This window comes from Anabas testudineus, chromosome 13 (genome assembly GCF_900324465.2).
Source record: "Anabas testudineus chromosome 13, fAnaTes1.2, whole genome shotgun sequence".
Taxonomy (NCBI): domain Eukaryota; kingdom Metazoa; phylum Chordata; class Actinopteri; order Anabantiformes; family Anabantidae; genus Anabas; species Anabas testudineus.
In genome coordinates, this window is record NC_046622.1 from 23,856,932 (window position 1) to 23,878,855 (window position 21,924).

Sequence of the window (21,924 nt, forward strand, 5' to 3'; positions counted from 1 at the left end):
TTATATAAGCTTTTAAGGTAATGAATTTGACTCTTTGAACACCTCGGTTTTTACTCAATGGCTAACGTCTTACCTGTTTTGTTGTACTAGAATCACCATAGTCTTATGTGGTTGTTTTCAGACTGGTAAAAGTTACATTTTACTGAGTTTAGTGTGACCACTGAGAAATATTTCTTGTTGTTTGTTGTCCCTACAGGTAAAGGACCAAGAGTTCCCATACAGAAAGAGTCTAGCTCGTGTGCTAATAGAAGTGGATGATATAAATGACCATGTACCCATCTTTACCAGTGCTCTGTATGAAGGTTCAGTCTATGAGTCAGCAGCTGTGGGATCTGGTGTAGTACAGGTCACAGCTTTGGACAAAGACAAAGGACAGAATGCAGAGCTACACTATTCCATTGAAGCAGGTAGGCACCTCTGAAAAGGAAATACTTGCATGAAGTCTTTAAATTGTCGCCCTTAAGATGACCTTTGTTTTTGGTTTTCCAACAGGAAACACTGGAAACGCATTCCATATTGAGCCAGTTTTGGGTATCATCTCTGTTGCGCGTGACCTGGACTTGTCCAGCATAGGTCATTATGTTCTGACTGTAAGAGTCACAGACAATGGCTCTCCTCCCCTGTCCACAACCACTATTGTGCGTATTGCTGTCACCCTCTCTGACAACGCCGGCCCAAAGTTCCCACAGCCTGAGTACCAAGCAGAGATTACAGAGAACGTTGTGATTGGGACATCTGTCACTACAATCAGCGCAGTCAGCCAGTCCACCCTCACTTATGACATCAAGAAAGGCAACACCAATCGTCTTTTTCAGATAAATCAGTACAGTGGAGTCATTACTACTCAAAAGCTTCTAGACTTTGAGACCACAACCTCTTACACACTTATAGTCCAAGCTACCAACATGGCTGGCATGGCTTCCAATGCTACTTTGTTAATCCAGGTAGTTGATGAGAATGATAATCCACCAGTGTTCCAGCAGCCTCACTATCGTGGCAGCATCAGTGAGGCAGCACCAGTCAACAGTGTGGTGTTGAACTCAGATGATTCACCCCTAGTAATTAAGGCCACTGATGCTGACCGCAACCAAAATGCTCTGTTAGTCTACCAGATTGTTGAGGACACTGCAAAAATGTTCTTCACGGTGGACTCAGGAACTGGCTCTATCAGAACCATTGCCAATTTAGACCATGAGACAGTTGCCCTCTTCCACTTCCATGTTCATGTAAGAGACAATGGTAAACCCCAGTTGACTGCAGACAGTCCAACTGAGGTCACAATACAAGTGATAGATACAAATGATTCCCCACCTCGCTTCACTCAGAATTCCTATGAAACAGTTCTGCTACTCCCCACCTATGTAGGAGTTGAAGCCTTGCAGGTTTCAGCCATCGACCCTGACAAAGATGTTTCTACAGAGCTCACCTACTCTTTGACTGATGGAGTATTGGAGCATTTTTACATTAAACCTTCTAGTGGAGTCATCATAGTAAAAAACAACAACTTCTCCAAAGAACGCTTTCGCTTCAGTGTCAAGGTTTCTGATGGCAAATTTTCCAGCACAGCTCTGGTGACCATTCTTGTCCGAGAAGCTCTGGATTCTGGTCTGAGCTTCACCCAAAGCCTTTACTCATCTTCAATTCAAGAGAATGTATCAAATATCACCAAAGTGGCTGTGGTCAATGCTGTGGGAAACCGTCTCAATGAACCATTGAAGTATACCTTGTTAAATGCTGGTACACGCTTCAGAATCCGTCCAACTTCTGGCGTGATCCAAACCACAGGAATACCCTTTGACCGTGAAGAACAGGAGTTCTATGAGTTAGTTGTAGAGGCAAGAAGGGAGCACGACCTTCTACATGTAGCCAGAGTTATGGTTAGAGTCCAAGTTGAAGACATAAATGATAATGCCCCTGTGTTTGTTGGACTTCCTTATTATGCAGCTGTTCAAGTAGAAGCTGAGCCAGGATCATCCATTTTCAGGGTCATGGCTATAGATGGTGACAAAGGGATAAATGGAGAGGTCTCCTACTATCTCAAGGATGACCATGGTCACTTTGAGATCAACCAACAGACAGGTGTCCTCAGCCTCAAAAGAGCTTTTGAATCTGACTTGTCGAATGTGGAATACCAGATGGTAATATTTGCCAGAGATGGTGGATATCCATCTCTGTCATCTGATATAGAGTTTCCCATCACTGTCGTCAACAAAGCCATGCCTGTATTTGACAAATCATTTTATTCTGTTTCTGTTAATGAGGATGTGGCTGTGCACACACCTATTCTCGGGATCAATGCCACCAGTCCCGAAGGTCAAAACATCATCTACACTATTGTTGATGGAGACCCATTTCTTCAATTTGACATTGGTTTCGATACTGGAGTGATAAGTGTCATCCACACTTTGGACTATGAAGAGGCATCATCCTACCACTTGACCATCAGAGCCACAGACTATCTGACTGGTGCCCGTGCTGAGGTTGATGTTGATGTGATTGTCCTAGATGTAAATGATAACTCACCGATCTTCCAGAAAATGTCCTATAAGATAGTTTTGTCTGAAACAGCCATGATTGGAACTCCAGCACTTCAAGTTATTGCCACTGACAAAGACTCAGAGAAGAACAATGTTGTCCGTTACCAGATCTTCTCAGACATGCAAAACAGCACAGATTACTTTCACATTGATAGCAGCAGTGGATTAATCCTAACAGCACGTATGCTAGACCATGAACTGGTCCAGAAGTATGACTTCATTGTCAGAGCCACCGATAATGGTTTCCCACCACTAAGTAGTGAAGTATCAGTCATAATTGTTGTGAATGACATGAATGACAATCCACCAGTTTTTAACCAGCTGCTCTATGAAGCGTACGTAAATGAATTAGCACCAAGGAGTCATTTTGTAACCTGTGTCCAGGCCTCAGATGCTGACAGTTCAGATTTTGACAAATTGGAGTACAGCATTTTGTCAGGAAATGAACGAATGAACTTCGTAATGGACAGAAAGACAGGAATCATTACACTGTCCAGCCACCGTAAACAGAGGATGGAGACTGCCTACAGCCTGAACGTGTCTGTGTCTGATGGAGTGTTCACCAGCACCGCACAGGTTCATGTTAAGGTGTTGGGAGCCAACCTTTATAGTCCAGTGTTTGGACAGAATATATATGAGGCAGAGTTAAAAGAGAATGTTGCTGTGGGAACCAAAGTTGTACAGGTAAGTTCTCACTAAATTTATTTTTTATTCTAATATCATTTCTCAGAAGGAACATTAGTAATATAGTACTGTAATTCTGAAATATATTTTCCTTTTCCAGGTGAAGGCAACAGATGCAGATCCTGGAGTGTTTGGTCACATCGTTTATTCTTTTGTTAATGATGTGGGCAAAGACCAATTCAGCATTGATGCAAGTGGTCAGATCACTACTGTAGAGAAGCTTGATCGTGAAGACCCAGCCAATAAAGACATTGTTCTGAGAGTGGCAGCCCAGGACTCAGGTGGACGTATCTCTTACTGTACAGTGCGAGTTGCTCTGTTGGATGATAATGATAATGCACCTCGATTCCATGCCACAGAGTATCGAGCTTCAGTCAAATCTGATGTGGCTAAAGGTTTTTTGGTGACACAGATTCAGGCTTATGATCCTGATGATGGCCCCAATGCCAAAGTGACATATTCACTTTACAGTGAGGCGCATGTCCCTGTGGTTGACATTTTGGAGATAGATCCAGACAATGGTTGGATGGTGACTAAAGGCAGCTTCAGTCACTTGCGGAACTCTGTATTATCTTTTTTTGTCAAGGCAGTGGATGGAGGAAATCCGGTGAGGCACTCTCTGGTGTCTGTCTATATCCATGTCCTTTCTCCAGATGCCTTCATTCCTTCCTTCAGTCAACATCAATACTTATTTAGCTTACCAGAGGATACCCCCATAGGTTCAGCTATAGGGACAGTGCGTCTCAACAGCTCTCCTGGATATGCCTTGCTCTCTGCCACGTTTGCCCTAGTTAATGGAGAAACTGGAGAAAACAACCAAGATGGGGTGTTTGTGGTGGAAAAGGATACAGGTGTGATCAAGCTTGATAAGCCCTTGGACCATGAGGTGATTGAAGGTTACTTCTTTAAAGTTACTGCCACTGTACAACAGGCTAAGCTGGATTCTGTGACTTCTGTTGATGTTGAAATCAAAGTGTTGGATCTAAATGACAACAAACCAGCCTTTGAGGCCATCTCCTATGAGGCCACAGTTATGGAGGGGATGTCAGCCGGGATCAGAATCATTCAAGTCCAAGCACAAGATCCAGACTCAGGAGCCAATGGCCAAGTAACGTATAGTCTTGGGACGTTAATCCAATCAGCGGGAGATTCCGAGACATTAGTTGGCACATTTAGCATTGACAGCAACACAGGCTGGATCTCCACACGCAAGGACCTGGATCATGAGACCAATCCATCCTATACATTCACAGTTGTGGCCTCAGATCTGGGAGAGACTCTGTATCTTTCAAGTACCACCACTGTGACAGTGGCCGTGTCAGACATTAACGATAACCCACCCAGGTTCATGGAGCAGCACTACTTTGGTTCAGTTCAGGAGAGTGACCCGCCAGGCGAGGTGGTGGCTGTGCTGAACACCAGAGATGATGACAGCTCTGCTGTGAACCGACAAGTCAGCTACCACATCACTGGTGAGTAAAACTCTAGGGCCCCGATTTACTAAGACCCCAAAAAACGACTACTAAGGGAGAATAATGCATGCGCACTTTAACATATGTACACATCCTCTCTTGCATCAAGTGAATAAAAGATATGGCTTAGTTTTATAAGAGATGCAGGCATAAATGTTCCAATGTAGATGGTCCAGTATGAAATTTCAGGGGGTTCTGTTCTGTTTATTGTGACCCAGTTGTCTAAAGATAGCTGAAGACCTTTATGTGTTTCTCTGTCTTGGCCCAGTAGTATACTCAAGATACAGTAGTCATCACACTTGTACTTCCTATAGCTCTAAGTAAACATAAGGACAGACGGTGTACAGAACACAAGGTTAGAGTCGTTATTTATTATATAATTCACCAATTTTCTATGGTTGTTTCCAGAGAATGTGTTTATGCATGCCAGCATTCCAAGTCTGACTGAGATACAGGCACTGAAATGTGATAACATTTCATGGCAGAATAGAATTCAACAGCCTGTGACATTTACCGAGTTACAGTTCTCCAGAGGTCAAAGAAGTGGTAAATAGAGTTAGAGTAGACAATTTAATGCCTGCAGCACATCTGATGAAAGCGGCTGTGAACATGTTATATTTTATCTTCTGCATTCCTGAATGTTACATTTATAAGGTGGTCTTGGTACTAGTCTGAACATCAACTGCATGGCTTACCCTGGGAAATCAACGGGAGTGTAATGTCAAAACATGACACAGGCTCAAGGCACAATAAAAAATAGTCTGGAAATGAAACAAAGAGAATGACACAAAGAATAAGGGAGATTCAAGGTGACTGCTGAAGCTGCATTAATAATACTAACAGTGATCAACTGGCTGACTGATTTGCTGTCTACTCACTGACACGCCAGAAGGTAATAATGAAGTTAGCACTCCCCGTGAGACTAAGACAGAAGACTGCCATGTCAACAGGAGACAAAGAGCTAACGAGGGACTTTTAATGGGAAGGAAATCTTTCCCCTAATGACACTGTAATGAGTATCAGTCAGAGCTGGAGTGAATGACAGACAAGTGAGTGATGTGACCTTATAGTTAGGAAGGAGACAAGTAGAAGTGAGCTGCCACCTACGCGTGGGAAGGAAAAGAATCAAAGATAACAGAAATGTTAGAAAAACAAATGGACGCTTGGGAATGCTGACAAATGTGATGTGACCTTTTTCATTTCTATTATAAAAGTGCCGCGGCAAATCAAGACAGAACATAGAGAAACAGGTCTTCTTGCTGTGAGAAGATTGTCTCCATTTCATTGCAGTGACACTGGTATAGTCTGACAGAAATATGTGATTTGAACTTTCCTATCAGCTCCTTATTACCTGTCTCCCTTTTCCAAATCTTGACATTTTGCCACACTCCTACTTTACTGCTTGTTTGTCTGTTATGAAGTACTAGAACGTGGAATTCACTGAAGTCTTCAGAGTCTCCTGATGCTTGTTTTTTTAAGGTTTACTTAAGTTCTAAAGTTTCTATTCCTTCTCTTTTATCTCATTTTGTTAATTGCTTCTCTTTATTATTTTATCAGAGGAGCTGATTTACTAGCCATTGTTAATTATTGCATATTACAAATAGACCATTTACCACTGACTCCCTGCAAACATTTCTGATTCTTCTTTACCTATATCTAACTATATATCCACTACATTATAGGAGCATAATACTCACAAACATTGGTTTTGTGCATTAATGTGTTAATATTAACAAACAATAATAAATGCGACTCCTGTCTGAAAGCTGTGGCTTGTGGAGAGTCATTAAACAGCCAGACGTCTAGTCCCAGTGAGTGTACAGACATCTGCCTGCAGCGGCAGCACTGTGTATAAATATGTTCAAGGTGGATTTAATTTGTACCACACTGCCACCCTTAGTTCGAGTGTTGCAATAGAGGGAGTGAAAGTATGGAGCAGCTTGCTCTTTCTCTAAACTAACCTCTCTAGTCAAACTTACATTCATGGTTCAAATCATATTATCTTCAACAAAGATACATATAATGTATGTACACTTAACTGACACTGTGCTTGATTCTATCTTCTCCTGCTGCAAAAAACAAACATACAACAAAGCATATGAGTTTGATTAAACTATACTTTTTTGTGAGTGACAGGATTATCTCATAAGCCAAATGTGCTCCTCTATCCACTGGCAAACCCTCCACACATTTGCAGACTTATGGGCACTAGGTCACTGTAATAGGGTCTTACCATTATTGCAGGTTGGTCCCCTTTAACTGCACCTAGCTGGGCCAATCCATGATGTGATGGCACTACAGCCCCACAATGGAATAGACTTGCACCAAACTGTGCTGCTGTAGTCCCCTTACGTATAGTAGGTAGCACAGTTGAGCAAATTTAACCTGTAATAGCCTCCTCTCCTTGTGTCTGTTCTCATGCTGCTCAAGTTCATGCGGGAGACGATACACTCTTGTTTTTTTGAAAGTCTCTCTGCATTTGTCTGTTAGTACTTTTGTAGCTTGTATCTTGCAGTATTGGAGTTTATTCTTTCACATATCAGTCTTATTATACTGTTAGACAATCACTTTCAGTTATATTGAAGCTGTATTAAATTACTGCTCATGCAAATTGAAGCTTTCCCGTCGAAGTTTCCTATTTGCAAAGTGTGGTGATACTTTTAAGAATAGCCAACAGTAGTGTAAAATGAAAATCTATGGTTTAGGTGATGCACACATTTACTTATTTAGCACACACTTTTATCCAAAGCGACTTATAGGTGAGGTACAAGGTACAAAGGCAAGGAAGGGTAAGGATAAGGAGGTCTTGCCTAAGAACCCCTACTGGCCACAGCAAGGATTCAAACCCCAGTCTTCCTCATGGAAGGTGGTCATCTTAACAGTACAGTATCCATCCAAATACCTCGTACTCAATATGCTGCTCTTAATCTGTGAACATTTACAGAGCGAGAGGGTTTCATGTGTACAAGCTAAAAGCAGAATTCTTTACTATACAGATTATTCAGGCATGAAACCGTCTAAACCGAACATTGTGAGCATACACCTGGTTCTTATTAGGATTACTTTGTGTAGAAACTAGTAGGTGTTGCAAAGCTCTTTTTGCCTAGACCCCAATGGTCTAGACCTCATTTCTACTCTGTTAACCTCTGATCTGTGCCAGTGTATTTTTTATTATCTATCTATTATCTATCTATCTATTATCTTATTTTATTAGTATTATCACAACCCTCTGAGTATCAATGTATAATAATATTAACTAATAATAACTAGTTAGGCAGGACCAACAGAATCAATCTCTGCTACTTGTATGTCATACTAACTGAAACAGGAATCACAATCACCAAGCTTTCAAATGAGGTAAAACACTTGATAGTTAAGTAAAAAGTCAGTATGATCATATCCAGAATATTCAAAATATTACAGTTTTTCATATTTTCAGAAAATTCTGATTGCACCAATGTATTTAGATCCCCAATGGGTTTTTAAGCGTTGGGGATGGTAACCTCATGCCTGACTGTCTGAGTAGAAGAGGAATTACTGTTCAGTTTCCTTATGAATAATAGTTTTTTTTTTTCTTTTGTGATTGCCACCGTAATTTTAATACATTTTCTAAAATGAAAATCATTGTAGTCACATGCATTATTAGTTATATACAGTATTATCAGCCTATAGGCAGGGCCTACACCCATCAGTCTGTGAGAGAGGACAAAGCTGCCTGGGGATGGATGAGCAGAGCACTGTACTACTTTGACTTGACAGCCCAGTTAAATGGGTCAGCAGCCACCCAGTGCTTTCATAAATCCTCAGTGTTATGACCCAACCTTTATCTACTTGTACAACATTTATTTCCCTATACTGGTCACTTAAAGTAGGAAGTAATAATGATTGTTTTAATTAATGAGGATAAAGAAATTGTCTTTATGTATGTGTGAATGTGCACTAGTGGACTAATTCTCAGACTAAAACTTGTGACTTCACTGTGACCATGAATTTGTCCCTCCACCCCAAACAAATGCAGTATGTTGGATAATGGTCTGTACTTTATGATCTAACAAGTACTGGTTAAACTGTATCACACACATATCGTGGTGTTCTACTTTCTGTTGACATGTATGCTACTCTAAAGTTATGTACAGAATATGTACAGCAAGCAGAGACATTGTGGAGGTCTATTTGTCTAAAATCTTCTGTAACACTCCTGGATCTCTCTAACCCTGTCTCTGTGTCCATGTCTGTGTTGTCCAGGTGGGAACTACCGCGGTGTGTTTGCACTGGGTCTCGTTCAGGGTGAATGGAAGATGTATGTGAAGGGGCCACTGGACAGAGAGGAACGCAACCTCTACATCATCAATGTCACTGCTAGCGATGGACTATTTGTTTCCCAGGCAACGGTAGAGGTGACAGTGATAGATACCAATGATAACAGCCCCATCTGTGACCAGGTGAGGAAAAAATCTGTATGCTGACTATGTATGAAAGACATATGCAGCCACATTGTCAAAGACAATGGCAAGTGGCAGGCTTAATAGAGGTGTAGGTCCACCACGTGTGCTAACCTCAAGTGTAGCCATGTGCCATTTCATTTCACTGAGTTTATCTCTTTATATTATTGCTCTGTGTGTCACTGCAGGCTGCGTACACTGCCTCGATTCCGGAGGACCTCCCAGTCAACAGTGTGCTGCTGAGGGTTGGAGCAACAGATGCAGACGTGGGCATCAGTGCCTGGATCCAATACTCCTTACACGGTCCTGGATCTCAGGACTTCAGCATAGACCCAGACACCGGTAGAGACTTAACATGACTTTGAAAACACACCCCTAACCCTAACCCCTACAGTACATTTCTTTGTCAAGCTAAATGTTTCTTTAACAAAACCTGTACAAATCTAATACTTTTGAACTTTGTATGATCACGCCTCCATTTGGCTCCAGCTCTAAATGTCTTGCACGTTGTTGCTAACATTTCCAGGTGAGGTCAAGTCATCTGTCAATCTGGACCGGGAGATGACACCTAACTACTGGCTTGTTGCCCAGGCAACTGATGGTGGTGGGCGGTGGTGTCGCTCTGAGGTGCAGCTGGTGGTTACTGATGTGAATGACAACCCCCCCATCTTCACCCTGTCACAGTACACTGCCAGTGTCTACGAAGACACTGCCACCAAAGCTCTGCTTACCCGCATCCAGGCCATAGACCCTGATGAAGGTGATACTACTACTAATATTGCTGCTACTACTTCTGCTATTACCACTATATGTATTGCTTCAAATGCTAATACTCTGTTTCTAGAAATAGCAAAATAAGCACACTTACTGCCACTTCATTTATTATGTTTCACTTTTTTATATCTTATAGTCTTATTCTGCTTCTGCAACAGGTCCTGGACGTATGGTGGTCTACTCCCTGGCAGACTCTGCAGGAGGTTCCTTCTCCATAGACAAGTCCTCAGGCATTGTGGTCTTGGAACGTGTCCTCGACCGCGAAGTCAAGCCAGCTTATCAAATAGCAGTCCGCGCTTCTGACCAGGGTTCCCCACGACCTCTCTCCTCATTGGTTAACGTCACTATTACTGTGCTGGATATCAATGATAACCCCCCTGTGTTTGAGCGGCGTGATCAACTGGCGACAGTGCCGGAGGATGTGGGAGTGGGCACAGAGGTTCTCAGAGTTCATGCTGCCAGCAAGGACATCGGGACCAATGCTGAGATCACTTACAGTATCCGATCAGGCAACGAGCATGGAAAGTTCCACATTCACCCACTAACAGGTGAGGGAGCTAAACACAACTCTGCAAATCTCTGCACTGGTCATCCAGCAATTTGATCACACTTTATATGCGTTATTATAGAACATGTTTCTTTCTTCTGTTTCCCTTTTGTAGCTTGTGTCATGGAACAGGTGTGCTTCTCACTGACAAATTTAGCCTTATTCTGGTCACACAGCAGATACCGTCACGTGTCTTAAACTCTTCTATCTCATAGTTTAGATTTTACAGTCTGTAGTCTCCATTGTCATTAACCTCCTTTCCGTCTGCACCAAGCAGCTGTTATCAATTACAAAGCCTAAAGGTGAAAGGTTCAAACATCAACCAGCCAATGGGGTTTTCTCAGGAACCAGTGTAGCCCCAACCAGAGTTTAAAAAGGGTTTTTGCACTTTAATAAGGGAGACAAATGATTTGTTTGCAGATTAGTTTATTTTGCCAACCCTCAGGTCTGAACTTAGTTTAAGTTGGACAGCTGTGTCCAATAATTTCTTACTGTTACACACACATTTTTATTTGCAGCAGAACCATTGTGGAGCTGGATTTTCATCTTAATGATCATCTTAGTGAAAGTAGTAAATTCAGTGTAAATTGCACATGAATCAAATGAATTGCTGCCTTTTATTTTTATGCAATAGTTTTAAATGCATGCTTATTTGGTTCATCCAAGGCTATGCAGCTATACAAAGGAGAAAACTGCTCTTCCACTATTTGCCTGGTGGATGATTATGGAGCAGAGTTCATCCAGATGCAGAAAAGAAATATTTAGTCATTGGAAATTACTTACTATTGTTGGATCTTAGCAGTTAATTAGCAATTAACTGTTAAGTGACCCAGGCCTTGCTGCAGTACAATGCAAGATGAACGATTTGGACAAAACTGTGCAGTACAGTAAAGAAAAGATCCAGATATCGACTGGAACTCTCTTCATTATAGCCAATAGTAGTCAGTAAAACAATGATTCTAGCACGCTACATGCAAAATGTCTTTAGTGATCATTTACCAAGAAAATGGTCATTACAGGGCTTATACGATACAAATGTATTCTGAAGATCTTCAAAGTCATATTGGACTTGACTTTGGGGACATTAGCTGTCCACATAGGTTAATGTTACCTTCAAGGCATTTACATTAGAAAAAGTAAACCAACCTTTTAAGCTCTGTTCTTTCCTTTTCGTTCTATTCCTCTAAACTGAGATCTTTTGTTAGTTCTATAGCCTGGACATGCAGCATCAGCTTCTTATTATTGTACAGCTGGTAACTCCATCTTTTCATATCCTCAAATCCAAACATGGAATCAGAAGCCATTACAATAAACTTCTCAATAAATTTCTCAAGTGCTCTTCTCAGCTCGTAGCACTTTCAGATTTTCCAACCTAGTAGTGGCTCTTAGCCTCGAGCAGAGTGTTTTCTACTGACGTCATAAATCCTTCAGAACAGCTCATAAACAAGTTTCATTTAAAAACAGGCATAGTCATTTCTGTAGTTCGTATCTTCAATCAAACAGGAGGAAACAGTGCATTTGTTCTGGACTGTTTCTCAGTCACAATGAACCCGTTTGTGTTAATGTCAATGAAGGAACATGTCATCCATTGCAACAGTGGAGCTCACTGACATGTTTTAATAGATTCGGGGAAATAATAGAGATTACACACATACACACAGGCACACACACAATACTTCAAGCAGTAGGATACATTAAGCATTTGGATATTTTCATGGATTTTACTCTCTTCTCACTGTACTCAGGTGCCATTTTAGTCACCCAGCCTCTGGACTATGAGACCTGCAGGGATTACTTCCTGACAGTGGAGGCTCGTGATGGTGGAACGCCACCGCTGAGCGCAATTACTACGGTGAACATAAACCTGACCGATGTCAACGACAATGCGCCTATGTTCAGCCGTGACCTTTACACCGCAGTGGTGTCAGAGGATGCCACCATTGGAGAGTCTGTAGTTCAGGTAGGTTCAGAGACAGAAGACATGGTATATTTAATACTTATTGTCTAAATAGAGCAAATTCGGATTATCTGGCTTTTATACAATTCCACCATTGTTTTGATAGGAAAACTCCTTTTGTAAACAGCTTTCTGGCTGACTTAAATTTACTGAGCATGTTCATGATTCCCAGAGAATAGTGCAGTTTGCCTTGACATTTACAGAACAGAGTCCTGATCCCCAGAAGATGAACATTTCCATTTTCCACAATTCACAAGCTTTCCATTAGTTCAGATATTCTGTAGAAGGTTCTAGAAAAATCGTAGTTATGTTCTTTGTTCCATTTATAAAGCTTGAATCCTGCACCCATGGTTAGCCAGCACATTTCGGCTTTATCTGTTCCTGTGTGTTTTTCTTTGTGCAGACATATGGTGAGACTAGCAGCTTGACTTCAGTTAAATGGTTCTGTTGTGTTGTAGCCATGAAATACATGGCAAGAGTTGAAAGGGAATGTGTTTGTGTGAGGGACAGCTTATGTATACTGTACTGATGCTTTTGTAGTATATAGTGATATACAGTGTGTCAGTGTCGAGGCCACGCACTTTAAGATTGCATGATTCTATCATCAGTTAAACCTAGATGCTGGTAATTACTGTTTCCAACGTTAACTGATCTCCCACGGCTTGATGGGCTTCGGTGCTTTCATTTTTTATTCGACGAGTCTCACAGACGGAACAGATGGCGAGCAGGCAAGCGGCTCTGAGCAAGTTTTCAACTGTGAAATTTGTAATAGAATCACATTTTCATAGATTTTCATGTTTATTGGCGTTTAATGTCCGTAAAAATTGTTTTTTTTTTCTGCTCTGTATTATAAAAGACATTGGCCCTAATGAAAGAACCACTGTGCAAACAGATTTCTTGGCCAGTGGCATGAATGAGTTGTTAAAGAGAATTTTTGACATCAAGGAATTTTCTGATGAAAGATCGAAGTTATTGAGTGGCTTAAAAAGACAGACCTATTGTTGTTGACTTAAGAATTAAAGGGACTTCACCTTAATTTGGAGTTTAAATACGACACTGAAATGCATTTAGTTAAAATAAAAAATCTCAGTGTGCAGGGCAGTGTGCTTTGGAAAATGGCCGACAGTGGAGGAAAGAGAATGGTCGGTCACTGGTTCGAAAAATTGGTATCATATATGTAAAGATTTTGTAAAGCAATGTTTCACAATTTATAAGAAACTCACTACCTTCAGTGACAGAGGGAGTCTGTTGCCAGAGTATATTTTAGCCTCTTGAGTTTAGGCTGGTAAAGTTTGAATCACCTGAGATTCATAATGGATCCAATGGCAGCACAGTTACACATCAACATCAAAGTCACTGTGACCACAGAAACCTGTGTGTGCTGACAAGTTGGTAGGAGACGGCTGGAAGAGAGACAGGTCATCAGGAAATGGTAACAACCTATTTGTATATATAAAGTGTGTTATTGTTAAAGTAAAGGACAGGGTCAGCTGGTCAAAATGTGTGACTGTGCCACAATCCTCCCCTCATCCTGCCTGTGCATGTGTGTGTCCGTGTGTCCCCACGTTTGCAGCTGATAGCGGAAGACGTGGACAGTCAACTGAACGGAGCCATTCTCTACTCCATCATCAGCGGAGACCGAGACAACCAGTTCTTCATCGACCCGCTCAGCGGGGTCATCAAGGTCAACAAGCAACTGGACCGTGAAACAGTGAGGAACACTCTTCTACAGTCTGCTCTAGAAATAAGTATAGTGTAGAGAAGCTTTTCACTTGATTTTCATTTCATCTTATCAGTAAAAATAGCGTTTTAGAATTTGAATGTCATGGCTAGGTTAATAAAATCGGAAAATTAGACAGTAGAAGGTATGTGATGTTAAATATAATGAAATATGTATATTAGGTTAAGATAGCAGCTGTATCGTAACATATTTCGTATAGGCTGGCAGCGTTTTAAAGATAAAAAGTCTGACACAAGACTTCTCAAACTGACACGATGCAGTGGGTTAAAGTAGTGAAGACTGCTCATCTGGTGTGACTCCTCGATGGGGTGATACTGCCATGCGTTGGAAAAAGTGACAGTTGTCTCTAACAAATGATCCAAGGACAGACAGTGACTGTACAGTGCGCACATTATCGAGATAGCCACATTTTCATTTTAGCTTCCTACGCCATCAGCGTGAAACATCAGTTACAGTTGATATAATCTGCAGCTGGCGGCAGTTGTAATTCTGACAGGTGGAAACAATGTTCCCATCCCCTTTGTTATGAGGAAAAGACAAGACTTTTATTTGTTAGCGTGGTAGTTTATTCAATGTGGAGATTTAATTACGATGGAACAGAAACCGGAACTGAAACCATGCCTCGTGTTTCCAACACTGTCTTTTGATATGCAGTAGTTTTTCAGATATTCATGTATCAGTTGATCTCCAAACAAGCTGCTGTAGAGTGAATGCCGGCACACTGTGAGCTGTCACGGTCTGTCATCTTTGATGGAAAGAAGGAGTCTGTTCGCAGCCTGACAGAGTCACTGGGCGCTGGTTTCTTAAGTAACAGCTCCCTGACCAGTTGGCTAAACACACATGAATGGGAAACTCACACACGCAAGGCAGCTCTGGATATGAGTGCATTCATTTGCAGCAGGAAAAATTATTGAAGGCATGTACCCAGCTCCCCCCTGCCCCCTCTCCCGCCTCCCCCACCCCTCTCCCTCATCTCCTTCTTCTCCGCAGTGCTTGAAAACTTCAGAAATGTTCATATTTCTATCATAAAGTATTCATGAGCGCAGTCGATGAGCCGTCTGAGCGTGCTCAGAAAAGGAGTGCAGGGGTGTGTGGTGGTGGGGGATCAAAGCTTTTGGCTGATGAATGTGTGTTTGGGGTTATCACACCGAGAACAGTGTGTGTGTGTGTGTGTGTGTGTGTCTTTTTACATATGTCTCCTCTCCTCATTTCCATACAGGTTCTTTTATTTTCTCCAGCTCCCTCCTCCCTGTTAAAGGAGGTCATAGTTGTTTACTACCGAGTTTTATTTTTTCGTATATCCCAGGCAGCAGAATATTGTTTTGTTGCTGCTCTCGCGATTCTCCTCAGTGTGCTTCATTAGCTCTTTATTATAAAGCAATGTGGAGAAACAGAAAAATATCCTGCAGCAGGTTTAGGGAAGAATGAGCATCCTGGCAGTGGAACAAGTGTGTGTCCATGTGTGTGTGTGTGTGTGTGTGTGTGAACCTAAACATTCTCAACTGCTTAAGACAACCACATACAGAAGCGCTGGGTTTGTTCTATAATAGGAACCATGTCAGATTACAGTTATGAAGGATTAAATGCTCAAAACTAATCAAGGAGCCTTTAATCTGCCAATCAGCGCCCTTTTGTTTGACATTTATCCAGCAATCAAAAGTCACACTTGAGTTGTTTCTGCTACTATTGCCTAACATATGATTAAATCAGTATGCACTTCTCATAGCCAGTTATGCCAGCTAACGATGATCACAAGTTCCACTCTAATTAAGTTACACATTGGCAAGAAAAAGTAGTTTAGTTTTGTGTTTTTCTGCATTAATTTGTCATAAAACATGATCTGATCTCCATCTTCAAAAGTATTGACACATACACTGCCCGTCCAAAAAAACAGTCACATACTCAATAAGCTTCTGCAAACTCACAACGTTTGTTCCCGTCCAGAGTTGCATGAAAATGTTTACCAAGGGCAGTCCCTAAAATAAGACATTCTGATCTTTAATGTCTTTATAGAGAACAACCATAAGAACACAGTGCTAGTGGAAAATGTATGCATTTTGTATGCAATAATTAACATCTGACTCAGGTCCTTCCTGTAGCTGTGGATCAGACCTGCACATTCTTCAGGAGGAATGTTTGCCCGTTCTTCCTGCAGAACTGCTTTAGCTCTGTCATATTCTTATTCAGCTGTACCTGGATTTTCTGCCTTCATTAACTGCCATGATGCGACAATGCTGGCAGACATGTTGTCATTTATTTATAGCCATGATGTTTTTTTGTTTTTTTTATTATTGTTTTAATTGTGTCTGTCTTTGCAGCTTCCCAGCTACTCATTAGCCATCAGAGCCCTGGATAGTGGAATGCCGCCCATGTCCTCTACCGTGATGGTCAACATAGACATCTCTGACATCAATGACAACCCACCTACCTTCTCCCCAGCCAACCTCACTACTGTCATACAGGTAAATATATTGATTTCAAGCACACTTTGCCCAAAGCATCCTCAGAGATTATTAGGGTAATCAGTAATGTAGGGTTTGTTATCTAGGAAGTCCATTTGGTTTTGCAGGATTATTGATTTTTTTATTTTTTTTGCTATGATCAGTGACAGTTAGCAATACAATGAGTCCATTTCTACATGACCAAGTGGAAACATTTGGGATTTTCCAAACATACATATATTTTCAGCTTTTTAAACATCAAATGACTACTCGGTGAGTTTTCTGAATGCTCTTCAGATCTAGTCTTATTAAATCTACAGGTTGCCTTCAACACAACTGACGCTACATTACAGCAGTACTAGACAGGAACCTGGGTTGAGATTCCATATTCTGAAGTTCTGTCTGAAACTCATGAGCTATTTTGAATCAGAGCAACATGTCTGGGATTCTCCAGTGTTCATTCATTGGACCTCCTCACTTCCAGGCATCAAATAAACTTGCTGTTGAATACCATCATCTCCCTGAAATATCATGTCATGCTGTGTGTCCTCTTCCAGGAAAACAAGCCAATCGGCACCAGCATCCTGCAGCTGTCCGTCATCGATCAGGACTCGTCCCATAATGGCCCGCCCTTTGACTTCCGCATCCTGTCAGGAAATGAGGGAGGAGAGTTTGTGCTGGAGAAAGATGGAACACTGCTGGCTAATCAGGTGTTCAGGAGGGACCTGGCGACTGAATATGTTATTCAGATACAGGTAGAGTCACACCTCAGTACTGTCACATCACGCCAGCTGCTGGGTTGCGAGTTTTGAATAGTTCTAAAATAGAAATGCTGCAATGAGAGATTTGAATTTGCTATTCAGAGTGACAGTTATAACCAAAACCAATTATAGCCTGTTCACTGTGGACAGATGGAAACTCACTGTACATTATGTCTACAAATTTACTTAAGTAGGTCTGTGCTTGTGGTAATGTTTCACATTTGAACAGCACTGACTTTGAAGAAATGGTTTCTTAAAGCAATTGTAGAGATGGAGGCTAAAATGTACAGTTCTTGTTTTAAAAAAAAGTCCCTGCAGCTTTATGAAACCAATGTGGCTGACTTAACCAAATAAAGACAAAACAGATCTTTGCAGGTAAAGTGATTTCTTCTCTCTTCTTCTTCTAGGTGACAGACTCAGGGAAGCCTCGTCTGTCCTCCTCCTCCACGCTGACAGTCAGGGTGATTGAGGAAAGCCTTCACCGGCCAGTTGCTCTACCCCTGGAAGTTCATATTGTCACTATGGAAGATGAGTTTCCTGGTGGTGTGATTGGCCAGCTACATGCCACTGATGCTGACCCTTATGACGCGTTGACCTTCGGCCACGCACCTCCCGCCCAGCGCAGCCTCTTCAAGATCAGTCCTCGTGATGGGAAAATCATTGCCCTGGGTGGGTTGGATGCAGGCAGGTACTCCCTCAATGCCAGTGTCAGTGACGGCCGCTTCGCTGTTCCTGTGCCCGTGAGCGTGCATGTGGAGCAGGCAACGCCGGAGATGTTACGTGAGGCCGTGACGGTGCGATTTGAGAGTGTGGCGCCGCACGACTTTGTGGCATTGCACCTGAAGAATGTGTTGAAGGTCCTGCAGCAGGCAGCTGCGTCACAGCAACAGGACACGCTGCACCTCCTCAGCCTGCAGCCAGTCGGTGGGACGCAACAACTGGACATGCTCGTCGCAGTGGAAACAGCAGGGGGTGGGTACTACAAGGCAGCTTACCTCACCCAGAAACTCAGTGCATCACGGCGACAGCTGGAGGAGGTCTTGAGAGTGTCAGCTATCCTAGACAAGAACTGCTCGGGCTTGGAGTGTCGTGGGGCGCAGTGTGAACAGAGCATCATCCTTGATTCACACAACCTAGCCACGTACAGCACCCCACGGGTCAGCTTCGTCTCACCACGCTTCCACCGGACCTCACGCTGCACGTGTAATGGTGAGTGATAGAACCTCAAAATCCAACTCTTGAAAGAAAAGTGCAGAGTGCAAACCTGCTGTCCTCTAACGGAAACAGTGGTTTATGTGGTGGATTCCTTGCATTGTTTTTGAATGAGGTGCAGCAACAGATTCACTGAAACAACATCTGGAAGATGATGAAAGTTGGTTAGATCTGCAAAGAGATGGGAACTCAAAACAGGGAGGCTCCAACTGCAGTTTGGCCAAAGAAGGATCCAACACAAGCTGCAGGGAAGACCGTGTACTACAGAGGTCATGCTGGATGCATTCATGAGATTAGAGTCTCTCCAGATGATTCGGTTTCATTTAGAGCAGGGTGACTGTTCTTATGCAACATGTCATAGTATCAATGCTTATTCTGGATGCTTCAAAGGAGAAGGGCAGTGATTTCTTATTTTCAGCCATGAATGAATTGTGTTAACTGGCTGGGATTGTTGCTCATTTAGAAGCTGGTTCTCTAAAGCCTAAGAACGACCCTCACTTTTTCCAGCCTCTGGCATGGATTCAGCTGCTCATGCACAGCTTTACTTCTCGCAGCACGCCATTATAATTTTAAAAACAGCTCACTGTGCTGAGAGAAATGGATGGAAAAGCAAATCTGTACTACATCTTCCGGATGACAGGTTTGTTGGGATTTCTGTGTAGAAAAGTGCGATGTGGCCATGATGGAGTGCAACTTATTATACAAGTCTCCAAAAATAGCTCATTGACTTCCAAAGCTTTTGGCCAGTGGACCATAAACTTAATTATTCCCCAACAGCTAAACAGCGCTACGTACGTATCATGCACAGATGGAATATGTGAGTTGGATAATTCCCCCAGAGGTACAAGAGAATTTGCCTTTAAGATTACTGGTTATTACCAAAGAACGTTGATGGATGGATTACTACTGTACACAAATTACATGAAATGACCATGATCACACTATTAAAGATTCAGGAACACTTTCATACGTTATTGTAACATTTCAACTGCTTCCTCTTTTTAAACACTTGGTCTACTGACCTTAATCTGTCAAAATTCAGATCAGATTGTTTCCTTCATTTCTGTATTCTGTACATATAGTTAGCACATTACACATTGGTTTGGTTTGTCTTGCCTTCAGGCCATTCACACACTGCACAGGCAGCTTCATGGGTGTGCCAGTTATTCTGTGCCATAAAGTACACTCCATAGGTGACAAGAGCATGGGACTAGTTTCTTATTTAGTGTCAGAAAAGTTGTATTTTGTGCATAAATGCCACGTGTTACACGAATATATTTCATGCACCAACTGCACTTTCAAGCATGTTGTGAGCTGTACATATTGATGACATGTCAATATGCATATGGCACAGAGTCATTAACTCCTCTGTGCCAAAGGTAAGAGTGTAACAATCACTGTAATGTGGTGCTAAACCAGCATGTTTCAACTACCACTCCTTTCTTTAAACTTGTTAGGTGGCAAAACACAGCTCAGTGGTCATGATGATCAGTGTAAACTGCAGAGATATGTTAATAAATATCTTAAAATTTACAGTACATGACTTAGAAATCTCCTAGGAATAATTGACCAACTCTGGAAGTTCACATTAAGGCTCAATTTTTGGCTCCAAATACATAAAAGAGCTCATTTGCAAAAGCAGATGAACTGTTGGAAATATTCTTAATACAGAGCACAGTGATGTATCCTAACTCTGCTTGCTGCCTGAAATCCTTATTGTTCATTAAAAATGCAAATGTTGCAACTTCACGTTGTTACAGAGGAACACAATAATCCCAGTGCTGGTGTGTGTAAAGTATCAGGTCTGACCATGTAAATGTGGAATGACCTAAATAATCATGTTTTTAATATACTTTCCCTTGTTTTTATGTTTACAGATGTTACTGTCAGTACGTGTTAGAGTATGTTACAAAGTAAAACTAAATAAAAAATAATCTAAGGGTTACATAAAGTCAACAAAACAAGACCATTTAAAATATGAACGTCCTGTAAATTATGCTGATAAGTCTGAAATGTGTTGGTGTAATAAAGAAGATCCTTCCTTTAGTCAACCTACTCTACCTCTACCCACCTTGATGACTGCTGAAGTAGCCACAGAGCAGTTTAATTCTGCCCGAAACAACTCACCTGTCTGTCCGCCTTGCTGTCAGTTTGTGCTCATCACGGCGTTTTGTTTCCCTCCCTGTGTGCGTGTACAGACGCCAGCTGTGCCGTCCTGTCGGAACAGTGCGAGGACCAGCCCTGTCCAGCAGACATGCAGTGTGTTTCACTTGAGGCCACCAGAGGGCGATACGCGTGCCAGTGTCCACCGGGGAAACTGGGAGAGTGTGCAGGTGTGTGAGTGTGTGAGATAGAAAGAAGCAAACTGTTTGAAATTCTCCAGTCTATAATAACAATAATGATGTTTGAAGTCAGTACAACTGCTTTTTGAACCTATTTAAATGGCAGTGTGTGCTCTTGTGCATGGCTCTGGGTGCAGGCCATTCGTCTCTGAGTTTCTCAGGTAACAGCTACATCAAGTACAGACTGTCGGACTGGCTGCAGACTGAGCTGAAACTCAGCCTGAGGATCAGGACGCTGCAGAGCCGGGGCATCATCATGTACACACACACTGAGCCCTGCACCATGCTCAAGGTACACCCATACACACACACACACACACACACACACACACACACACACACACACACACACACACACACACACACACACGATCATCATCAAAAACTGCTGGTCTGCTTTGACCTGAATCCTTCAAAGAACAGAATGAAGGAATAAAACTGAAATAATTAGACTGTGAAGTAATAAGATATGAAAACATAAGACAAATGCAAAACAGCAGAAGTATCTAGAGTGTGTACTTGTTAGGTGCAGAATACAGTAGCTGCTAATTAAAAAGAAACAAAACACTGAATACACACTTTCCATGTAGGAGATCCAAAAAACAAACAAAAGGCTATGAGCCATTTGTTAGGTTGGTCATTCTCAGATTGGATGTACCGTGCAACATTAAAGCCACACTGTGTTTGTGTGTGAGCAGCTGGAGGAGGGGAAGCTGTGGTTCCAGCTGGCCTGTGGCCTCGGTGGCGGCAGTGGCGGTGGTGGGGGCGCAGGTGGCGACAGCGGCGACATGTTGGGCATCTCCAGCCGGCGTATCAACGACGGCAGCTGGCACACTGTGGCGCTGGAGCTGAACCGCAACTTCAGCAGCCTGGCTCTGGATGACAGCTACGTGGAGAGACGCCGCGGACCCCCGTTCATACAACCACTAGCTCCAGACAGAAGCGTCTACTTTGGAGCACTGGTCAGTCCCACGAGGTCTCACATGGTGATCACAGCAGATTTGCGAGAAGCTA

The 21,924-nt window shown here is 42.3% G+C and overlaps 1 protein-coding gene across 1 annotated transcript in view; it reads left to right on the forward strand.

Moving 5' to 3' along the window:
• fat3a (FAT atypical cadherin 3a) overlaps window positions 1-21,924 on the forward strand; it is a 129,480-nt gene that overhangs the window by 93,703 nt on the left and 13,853 nt on the right. The window contains exons 10-24 of the mRNA XM_026379071.1: window positions 197-407; window positions 493-3,221; window positions 3,322-4,693; window positions 8,939-9,135; window positions 9,324-9,477; window positions 9,662-9,895; window positions 10,068-10,457; window positions 12,202-12,416; window positions 13,987-14,124; window positions 16,473-16,616; window positions 17,153-17,350; window positions 17,764-18,565; window positions 20,767-20,901; window positions 21,048-21,202; window positions 21,609-21,872. Of these exons, the coding sequence (XP_026234856.1) occupies window positions 197-407; window positions 493-3,221; window positions 3,322-4,693; window positions 8,939-9,135; window positions 9,324-9,477; window positions 9,662-9,895; window positions 10,068-10,457; window positions 12,202-12,416; window positions 13,987-14,124; window positions 16,473-16,616; window positions 17,153-17,350; window positions 17,764-18,565; window positions 20,767-20,901; window positions 21,048-21,202; window positions 21,609-21,872 (7,338 nt within the window). The remainder of the gene's footprint in view (window positions 1-196; window positions 408-492; window positions 3,222-3,321; window positions 4,694-8,938; window positions 9,136-9,323; window positions 9,478-9,661; window positions 9,896-10,067; window positions 10,458-12,201; window positions 12,417-13,986; window positions 14,125-16,472; window positions 16,617-17,152; window positions 17,351-17,763; window positions 18,566-20,766; window positions 20,902-21,047; window positions 21,203-21,608; window positions 21,873-21,924) is intronic.